Source organism: Phyllostomus hastatus, unplaced genomic scaffold (genome assembly GCF_019186645.2).
Source record: "Phyllostomus hastatus isolate PE091 unplaced genomic scaffold, TTU_PhHast_1.1 phas_contig_34, whole genome shotgun sequence".
Lineage (NCBI taxonomy): Eukaryota > Metazoa > Chordata > Mammalia > Chiroptera > Phyllostomidae > Phyllostomus > Phyllostomus hastatus.
In genome coordinates this window covers 60,544,928-60,555,208 of record NW_025333857.1, presented here as the reverse complement: position 1 = coordinate 60,555,208, position 10,281 = coordinate 60,544,928, and the positions used below count along the sequence as shown (strand labels likewise).

Sequence of the window (10,281 nt, the reverse complement as noted above, 5' to 3'; positions counted from 1 at the left end):
GTTTCCATGGCGATTTGGGGTGGGAAGGTGGAGGGCCTGGAGTGGGCTGAATCCCTGGAATAAAGAAAGGGGAGTCTCCTTGTGGGCCGAGTGTCTCCTCCAAGCAGCAGACACCCACGTTCTCAATGAGGAGCACATCGCTGCCCCCTATCATCCTTCCTGCCTCGTCGGGGCCCTGGCAGCTCCGAGGCAGGGAAGCCCTCCGCCATTACACAGCCAAGCAGGGCTCAATGGTCAGTCAGGTCCGGGGACTGGAAGAAGACCCAGCCCCACTCCTGGAAGAGTTCACATTCCGGAAAAGGCTGCAACATGTATTGAGCACCTACTATATGCCTGGCCCCAGGTTAGGCCTCCAGAGACCACCATTTCTGATGCTTTCCTTATGGGGGCCCACGGGGGTGACCTCACCCAGGGAGACCAGCGAGGAAAAGCAGAGAGGAGAGTGGCTGCACAGCCCCATGTCCTTTGCATCTCCCAGGCCCCAGGGGGCCAACTTGAACCCAGGACAGCAGGCAGGGAACAGGATCCAAAGAGAGGGGTCCAGCCCCTCCTCCACCAATCAATTCTGTCCAGCTTTAAGTGAGCTCAGCTGAGCTGGTTGCCAGCCCCAGACCATCCATACCTTGGGTGCTGCCCCAAGACCCTGGCAGGTGGTATGTGTGGGCATCAGGGGAAGCTTGGGCGTCAGCTTGGCCTGGGCTGCAGGCTCTCTTCCCCCCTCCAGGAGAGTGGTCCAGGGCCTCCCCTGAACTGTGGCTTTGGTCAAGGCCTTTGCCAGACTGGCATCTCCTGTTAGGCACGGACGGCTTCTCTGTGAACCCTTCTCTCTGTCCCCTGTGAGCCTACGGGTCTGCAGCTGCTGCCCTGACAAAGATCCTGGCCCCATCCACTGCCACCAACCAGAATCTCAGGGTGCGGCAGGGCAGAGAGGTGAAGGAACTCGCTGAAGGTCACATAGCCAGTTGGTGGCCAAGGTCGGATTCCATCCTGTAGCCGGTAGAGAGCAAGAGAGCCAGAGCTTTGCAGGCGGTAGGCTTAGGCTGAACTTTGTCTCTGCCACGTGCCCCCTGTGTGACCTTGGACAAGTCACCCACCTGCCTGTGTTTCCCTCTCCTCATCTGTAAACTGGGGACAACCCCCACCTCCCAGGCTTGCGGAGAGATGGGATGACCAGTGGAACAAGCGTGGCGGAGCGTCTGCCACAGAGGCAGAGGTGGTCAGGGAGCGTATCTAGCCATTGTCTCATGCCTACGGCTCCTGGGTGGGACGCAGATGATGGCTAGAGAGGAGGAGAAGCTGGACCAACAACAGCCCAGCCACCAACCCTTCCAACCCCAGACACCCTGGGAAGCCTCAAAACCAGGAACACACAGAAAGCGTCAAAACCAAGAAATAACACAGGCCCTTTATTTGCTCCAGAACTTGGCTGCTGTGTGTGGTCTGAGGGTGTCATGCTTTCCCAGGGCCCCCAAGGGACCTCCTCACTTGAGGGTGCCGGATTTCTGGGCGAGGCCAGACGGTATGACCTGCCCCTCCAGGCCTCATCGGTCCAGAAGGCCCAGCTGCCTGCCACTGGTGCCCGGGACCAGCAAATCCCCTGAAACTGGAAGATGATGCCTGCCTTTTCTGCAAGGTGGCTTTTCACAAGGCGTTGGTTAAAATATTGCACTTGTAAATTAGGAAAACTGATGAGGCAAAGGTTTCCTATTACAGGAAGACGTGCCAAGCATCCTACTACTGTTTAAATAAATAAAACTTGAGGCGGGGTCGGCGCTGCGAGCCCTAGTGGCCCCCAAGAGAGCCCCAGAGCCCCGGCCACGCCCCTGCCCCACCAGCCAGTTCTGTAAGGAACTTGGTCAATGCGAGGTCTCCGCAGCAAGGAGCAGTGGCTCCGGATCTGGCTCAGCCAGGGCCCCTGACCTGCCGGGGCCCTTGGGCCCCCTCGTACCGGGGCATTGGAGACCCAATGGGGCCAGTCCTTCTCTTCTCCAGTGGCCTAGGCCTCTCTCGGTCCAAGCCTCTCGTCCAAATGTCCATCTGTCTGTCCGGAGACGCGGCCTCTGGGGCTTGGTTGCCTCCTCCGTCGCAGGGGAGAGGGAGGGGTGGGAGGGGGCCCAGCCCTCCTGATGCGAACACTGAGCTCTGCCCTGGCGGCCCCTAAAGCGGGGGACTCATCTTCTTCTGGTTAATGAGGTCCAGGTAGAGGTCAGAGCGGAGGAAGCGTGGGTATGAGTCCTTTTCCATGAGCCCGAAGATGCGCTTCTGTGCCAAGTCAAAGCAGCCCCGCGTGACGCTCTGCAAGTTGTCCTTGGTGTGCTCCCGCGTGTATGAGTCCAGGTTTACCTTTGGGGGCAGAGGTGGCATGGTCAGGGCTGCCTGTAGGGAGCTGACCCCAGGGACCAGGGGTGGGACCTATCTGGCCTCCCGCCTTCAAGTCCCTCTGCTGCACATCTTAAGGTTCAGAGCGGGGGCCCCTGGGTCAGCAGATTCAAGTCCTAGCTCGGTCACTTACTGTGGGGCCCGAAACACCACCTCTGGGGTCAGGCTGCCCGCGCCACACCTAGGTGTGCGGCTCTAAGCAAATCACTGAGTTGGTCTGAATCTCGATTGTCTTCTCTACAGATTAGGGAAAACAGCACAGTCTTCTCAGAGCTGTGCAAGTTAAGCAAGATCCCCCATATTGAGGAGACGGGGATTAAATCAGTAGATCTTCCCTGAACTTTGTACACGGGGCCCACACACACTGGACAGGCGTCGGCTACGTGATCAGGCTCTCCAAAACTGTCCCACATTTTAACAAAGATATTGCAACCTATTTTACAGGTTGTCACGAGGTTAAATGCGAGAGCCCATTCATAAAGGGCTTAGCATCTCGACAGAGGCCATATTTGTTATCAGCGGAACCCAGTTCTTCCTGCGGCCCCAGCGGGCTTCCTCTCCACCCTGGGCACAGGGTCCCTAAGAATCCCGCTGCCCTCTCCCCGCCCTGATCTCCTCCTGGAGGCGCCCAGGTACCCACGACCACTAAGAGGCCATGGGGCATGGGGACAGGGCTGGGGCCAGACGGAGGCCCTACCTCCTTGCACGCCTGGATCGCAATGTATTCGGCGAAGATCTTCTTGGCCTTGGCTGCCATCTTGGACTGTGACTTGACCTTCTTAAAGTCCTCGCACGCCAGCCAGAATTCCAGGTTCTCCTCACTGAACTCAGTGCGAAGGAAGGCCTGGAACACTGCTAACCCATCTGTGAAGGGAGGGCCAGACCCTGGGTGAGAGGCAGGACCAGCCCCTCCTGCCCACAGCACCCCCAGATTCCCTCCCAGGGCTGTTGGGGGCAGATGCCAGGAGCTCCGTAAGAGCCCCTGCTCCCGAGAGCCAGCAGCCCTTGGCTGCTCTCACCCCTGCCAGGGGTGGTCCCACCCTGCCATTGCCTCTTTGTGGGCCTTAGCCAGGTCTGTCCCCATCCGTGCCTCAGTTTCCTCATCTGTAAAACCAGGGTGATCTGCCAGTCCCCTGAAGCCCGGTGAGGACAGAGGGCTTCCTGCCCGGAGAGGCACATTTGACCCAGTGCAGGCTCTCAGTACGTGGAAATGTTTACTGTGATTCGGGGAATATGGGTCTGAGCACACGGGTCCCAGAGGCCTCTGGGCTGGCAGTGCCAGCTCCCATGGACAGGGAGGGGCTGGCAGAAGCTGGCTCCAAGGCCAGACCAAGGGCCTCAGCCCAGGCTCAGCCTCTCCCGACACCAGGGGCACCCCACTGGGCCCAGGAAAGAGAGGGAGGGAGAGAACACAGGGCAGGGGGGGAGACCACGGACCCCACTCACATTTATGAAGCAGCAGCTTCTCCAAGGACTCGCCCCACTTGAGGGCTTCCTCCGAGGTGGGCCTGAGGGGAGAGGGCAGGGCACAGTGAGCACGCCGTGAGGTTCCGAGAAGAGAGGTGGCTGGGTCCCGGCTGCCTCTGTCTCCCACCCTTGGCTCAGGCAGTGGCCGATCTGACTGGGGAGCTCAGGAGGGACCCACCCCCTTTCTTGGGGCCAGCATGGCTTCTAGCCCCCACTGAGCCCCCTGCCTGGCCACCCTCCCCGACAGCTGCTCCCCCCCAGGGCTGCTGCATGCAGGTACCAGGCCCCTCTGTCAGAGCCTCCAACCAACCCGGAGCTGGGTCCGCCAGCAGCACCCCTTCCCCCTTAACCCCAACACCACCCCGCTCCCCAGGAACTACTAAGTGCCTGAGGGGATCCCAGGGAGCACCTACTTGAATGACTTCATCACTTTGTCTGCCTTGCCCGCTGGCTGGGCCCCGGGGGACTCATTCCGCCGCCTGAAGATGCCCAGCTTGTTCTTCATGTCCTTGGCTCTGGAAGCAGAAGCAGACAAGGGGGTCAGTCAGCCCGGCACACTCGGCCCCTGCAGATTCGGGGCGGGGAGGCCGTGGCCTGGGGCGAGGGGCACCTACTCCTTCATCGTGTGCCGTCTCTGTAGGTTCCCGTTGCGCGTGAGGTACATGCCTCGGAGCATCTCCGTAGGGCCCCCCACCTTGGAACCAGGGAAGGTTTGCAGGGAGCACTCCTGGGCTTCTGCTCCCCACCCTCTGTCCTGGGCAGCAGGCGGGCAGCTGTGGGGCAGGATGCAGCCGAGCGTGCTCGCAAGAATCCCAGCCGGACAACTGGACTCCCAGGCATAGGCTGGGCTGGGACTCAGACAGGCGGAGCCAGGAAATGGGAGGGACCAGGACAGCGAGCAGAAAAAAAATCCCTCCTGGCCAACCCTGAGAGGGAGCCCGTGAAAGGGGCATGTGTCTGCAAGGGGCGGCCTCTAGGGCCCGCCCAGGCAGGAAGCCAGACCCAGTTATTTGTGACTGGCCTCCCCCGTTACCATGGCAGCGCCAGGGGAAGGAGGAGAAAACAAGTCAGCAAATCGCTGGGAGGGAAAAGGGGAGGGACGGGAGGCTCAGGCAAGCCAGGGTGGCAGGGCTGGCTATTTTTAGCCAAGAACTATTTTTAGCTTTGCCACTCCCCATCCCCCTGCCGATTTCAGCTTTGGTCAAAGCTGCGGGCAGGAAAGGGGTTAACTGTCCCGTGCTCCTGCTCACTGGCCAGCCCCGCCCCCTCTCATACACCCCCTACCTGGGCACCTCCGGAGAAGAGCTCCCGCCTGCCCCGCCCACAGCCTCAGGCTCTGGCTTTGGAGACTCCCACCCGAGAACTGGCAGAGCATTCCAAATGTCTTAACACCATTTTAAGCTTAAATAACTTCAGAAGTGCAAGTCTTATAAACTTCCAAAATCATCTTTTGAAAGTTTATTTAATTGTTAAGACATTCAGTTTTATAATTTTTCAATCATTAAGTTTTTGTTTAAATTCTGGTATCTGTTCTTCTGATTAAAGATGAAAAACGCTGACGGAAACCAGAAGGTTGAAGTGCATGATCTAAATCACAAAGTTAAATAAGTGCAGAAGAAGTTTAAATAATTCAACTTTCAAATGTGTTTAAGTCTGTAGCATTTATACTTCTGAAGTTACTCAAGCTTCAGATGACACTATGACCTATGAGACACCCTCTGTAATTGAGGGGAGGGGTACCCAGTGGAGGTTATGAGTAAGAATCCGAAGCCAGACAGCCCAGGGTTCGAATCCCAGCTCCAGCAGTTACCAACTGTGTGCCCTTTGTCAAGTTACCTAACCTCTCTGAATGTCAAGTTTTGTTATCTTTTAAAGAGGTATGATGAAGGTACTTCATGTCTGCTGGGGTTGGTTCAAGGCAAAGGGGAAGTGCACGCACAGCTTTACACAGTGCTTGCCCCAGCTCCACCGCTTACTTGCTACATGACCTTAGACAAGTAACTTCTTTCTGTCTCTGTATTTGTAAAATAAGGTAAGTCAGAAGAAAGAAAATGTGAAATAAAAATAATGGTAAAAATGAAATTGGATATGTGTAATACACATAGAACAGTGTCTAGCACAATGAGTATTAGTGACTTGTGTTATTATCTCAGATTCTGAGAGTCCTCAACTAAACTTTTACGAATGTGACCTTCAGGCATTCGAAAGGCACTGCCCGCTCTGCAAGGAGGCTGGAGCTGCTGGGCCGGGGCAGCTCTGGCACCCTGGACGCCAGCCCCTACTGTCCCCCACTGCCCCCCGCTGCCCCCCACTGCTCCACGCTGGCAGCAGCTCTGGCCTGGGCCAGATGGCTGGTGCAAAGGACTACTTTTGCTTGTGCATTTCACCTTCCCTAGAAAGTGTGACTGTTCTTGGCTGCAGAGCGAAGCCTCCATGCAGCTGCCCCAGGAAACCAGAGAGGGCAGGGGAGCAGCGGGAGAGTTTCTAGGGCTGTGGACCCCAGCTAAGGTCAAGGCAAGGGAAGAAGGTTGCAGGAGGCATCTGGGAAGGATCCCTGTTCTCCTCCCCACCGCCGGGCCCAATTTGTGCACAATGGTAGGCACTGCAGGACCGGGAGGGAATGGGGGCGCCCCCTCCACGTGCCACTATGTGTTCCTCTCTGCAGTCTCCGGGGCCTCAGGCCTGGGATACAAGGAAACCCAAGGAGGTTCTCCACTCTCTCTGTTAACAGGCACTTCTAACAAATCCCAAAACAAAAGTATAAGCGGCCCTGAGCTTGGCTCAAAAGACTCTGGGAATACAGGAGACATTATCTGGGCCAGCAGCGCCCCCTCCTGGCAATGCCTGGGACTGTTAGCATTCAAGAGCCAAGAAGAGAAAAGGGAACCATATGAACTACCTGTTCAGCCCTTTCTCAGAAGGCCAAAGAACTTGTCGAGGTCACTAGGCCACTACTTATCTTAAAGGCTGGGCCCGGGCCATGGCAACCCGGCTGGTTGCCTCTGTTTGGTTCGCTGTGACTTCCGGGTGCTGAATCAGCACCTCGCCTCATGCTACATAGATGCTGAGGGCAGTGCCTGACGCTTAGCACCACGGTGACCCCACCCTGGGGCCACAGCTAAGTCCCAGGATCCTGCTGTTCACTGCTGTCTGTCCGGGGCAGGACTGGGTGCCTCCCCTCCTCCCCACGTGTACCCCTGGAGGAGGCAGAGGGGTGCAGAGGGGCTCCCTGAATGCAAGGGTGAGGGCAATGGATCTTTCCAACATACAGGTTTTTGCTCTTTCTCTTCTGGGAGCCTTCATCATTGTCCCCAAGCGTGTCGGGCCCGCTCATCTGTGGAGAAAAGACACACAGGTAGTAGTCTGGGCTTCCAGGGGCTGCCGCCTGAGCAAAGAGAGGCGCAGGGGGTCCAACAGCTCCTGCAAAACAGCCCCCCACGCCTCCCCAAGTTCCCACCCCTCATGAAACAGATGAGGAAGGGCGACCTCGCTCCTAGAGATGGCCTGTCCCTTAGGTGCAGCTGGCTTGGGAGAGCCTCCACCCACAGGGGCTCCTCCCGGTGCGTCTAAGACCCGGCTTGCTGGGAAGAAGTCGGAGACACGGTGGTAACGCAGAGGTATTGCTGCAGGTAGCAGGGCAGGCCGGAGAGAAGCACTTCAGCAGGGGTTCTGCTGTGTGACTCGGGCCACTTGCTGTCCCAATTTCGAAATCAAGATCACAGTGACCATAACTCAGGATTCTGAGGTCTGAAAGATACCTGGGATTGGTCAGAGTGTGTACTGTGAATTATGACACAGGCCTGAGAGCACCCCTCTTGCCTTAGCACTTTCCATGGCTCCCTGGTGCCCTTGGGATAATATTTGAGCTCCATAACTGGCCGTAGAGATTCTACAGTGAGGATGTGGGCAGAAAGGCCCATTTAATGTCTGTTACCACCCCTTCAATTACCTCTGCAGCCTGACCCCTGCTCTAGCAGCCTCCCCCACCTGCCCTCCAGCCAAACAGGATGTCTCCCCCTGCCTTGTCCACCCACCTCGGACCTTGGCACATGCTATTCCTTCCATGGAGGATGCCCTTGTGACTCTCCCACCTCCCTTTCCTCCCGAGACTGGCCTCAGGAAAGACCCCGACCTCAGGAGAGCTGCTTCAATGTCTCCTCAACCTGGGAGACCCCCCCTCACCCCTAGACCAGGGTTGTACACACTTTACCCCCTTTGAGGTCCCTACTACACCCAAAATGGCTTATTCCAAAGCTGTCTCCTCCACTGGATTGTGAGTTCCCAAGAGCAGGCTTCTGCCTGTCTTCACCTCTGTCTGGGTCACGTTCACCAGGCCTAGTACACATTAGGGCCCAGTAAGTATGTGTAGAATGAATGAATGAATGAATGAATGAATGACTAGAGAGGGAAAGCAGACTGGGAAAGATGCATCTTGAGGCTCTTGCTGCTTGGGTCCAGGCCTGCGATTCTATCCTCCAGGCTCCACTTTGGCCCACAAATTCCACCCACTCCACCCCCATCTCCTTGCCTTCGCCTGTGCTGTGCCCACTTCCTGGAACACCCTCTCCTCTTCTCCCCAGGGTCTACCTCCCCCGCGTGCACCACTCCTCCACACCCTCAGACTCCCACTGTCTCTCATGGGGCTTCCTCTGTGTCTCTTGCCTTGCCTGTGCTAACCTGTCCTCCAGGGGAACCGGGGCCCCAATGTGCCACCCAGAGCAGAAGCCTAGGAAATGCTCTGAGACAGCAGCGGGGCTGGAGTGCACAGAGAGGGGTGGGCTTGGACACTGTGTTCCCAGACAAGACAGGAGGCTGCCAGGTGTGGGTCTCAGCTTTGACTCCCCCTGAGTCCTATCCTGGGCCTGTTTCCCCATTTGTAAAATAAAGAGGATGGGCTAAGCTTTAAAGTACTGTGTTAATTCTGGAAAGGAAAGTAATCCAGGGATATCCAGCAGGAGGAGCTACTAGCCTTGGAGAAGCACCTGCCTGTGATGGATGGAAGGACGGATGGATGAATGGATGGATGGACTGATGGACTGACAGAGGGACGAATGAGGCAGAGCATTATTTATAGAGCTTGTATGATAGGCCAGGTCTTGAAATGGGCATTATTCAGATACTATCTCATTAATCTTTGGAGTAAAGTAAACAGAGGCTCAGAGAAGTTAAGTCACTACACTAAGCACACCCAGCGTCTAGCTGATGGCCAGAATCTAGGCCTCTCTGAATTCAAGCCTGGTGTTTCTCCACCAGAGGATGCTGCTACTCAAATGCAAGGACAGAGCACATTCTGAACGTTTTCAGTGAAAGACTCAGGGAAAGTGCTGCCTCCTTCCTGAGAACGCTGCCCCACCAAGGCTGTAAACACGCCTGTGTACGTGCACACGCAGGCACACGCCCATCTGTGATGTGAGGTTCCAGAGCTCAGTGTGCAGCCAGATCTGGGTATAGATCTGACTTTGGAGAAATTTCCCAGCCTCTCGGCTTCAGCTTCTTTAGTCCTAACGTCAGGCACGATGATGACCACACGCCCCACTGTTGGAAGATGCCCTGGGAAAAAGCCCAGGGCCCCATGACCCAACCCTGGCACACAGGGCACCCTCACTAACCAGGGGCTGCCAGAGTTCATTGCCCAGTGAGCGTTACTGCTGTTGCCTATCAAATATACAGGCTGTGTTGCGCTGGCCTGTCTAGGCAATGCCCAGAGCCCCCACCCGTGGGAAAGGGCCCTGGGTGCTGCACTTCCTCCCATTCTAACCTCAGCTTCCGTACTTTATCAGCACCACACAATGGGCCTCGGACCGCTCCCACCAGCCCGCCACCCCCAGCCTCTGCGCTGCTGGGAAATGGGCTCTTCCTTCCACTGCTGGGAGGGGGCATCTTTGCCGGGACCAGCCCATGCCAATCGCCCTGACAGAGCGGCTGGGCAGCTCTGCCCCTGGGAACTGGCCCCCAAAGCAGCCAGGGAAACCCAGGCACAAACAGGGGGTGCTATAGGCCACAAAGAGAAGAAACTGAAAACTGAGATGGAAAGCTGGGGTTCTGATTTGCGGCCCCAGGGTGGCTCCCAAGGCTCCTCCCTACAGGAGCTGCAGCAAGGTATGCCCAGGGCCCAGCGTGGACCCTCCTTCCCATCGGCTGCCGGCCCACCGTCCGGGTGCTGCCCAACCTCCCCGACAGATGGCTCACACACGCAAGCCCAGGACTGCCTCCCTTCACTCCAGGCGGGCATCCCTGGGGCCTGCCCAGCTCCACCAGGCCACCTCCAGGGACTGGGAGGGACTGGGAGCTCACTGCCTCTTGGAATAATAATTACAATTCTTATTGTAGTTAGAAGTGTGATCATAGTAGTGGTGAAGAGTGCAGACTCTGAACTGCCTGGGTTTGAATCCCAGCTCCGTTATTTGTTAGCTAACAGGTCTTAGCCCAGTGGCG

General features: G+C 57.0%; 1 protein-coding gene across 8 annotated transcripts in view; it reads right to left on the bottom strand.

Moving 5' to 3' along the window:
* Positions 1–1,386: 1,386 nt before the first annotated feature.
* RGS3 (regulator of G protein signaling 3) overlaps positions 1,387–10,281 on the bottom strand; it is a 117,011-nt gene continuing 108,116 nt past the window's right edge. For 7 of the 8 annotated variants that reach the window (XM_045840567.1, XM_045840568.1, XM_045840569.1 and 4 more), the window contains 5 exons: positions 7,116–7,180; positions 4,260–4,361; positions 3,826–3,887; positions 3,077–3,243; positions 1,387–2,343 (listed from right to left, as the gene is read on the bottom strand). In XM_045840567.1, coding sequence (XP_045696523.1) covers positions 2,158–2,343; positions 3,077–3,243; positions 3,826–3,887; positions 4,260–4,361; positions 7,116–7,180 — 582 coding nt within the window. In that variant the 3' untranslated portion in view covers positions 1,387–2,157. Of the gene's footprint in view, positions 2,344–3,076; positions 3,244–3,825; positions 3,888–4,259; positions 4,362–4,460; positions 4,717–7,115; positions 7,181–10,281 lie in introns of those variants that run through there. The other variant, XM_045840577.1, reaches the window with a different exon arrangement.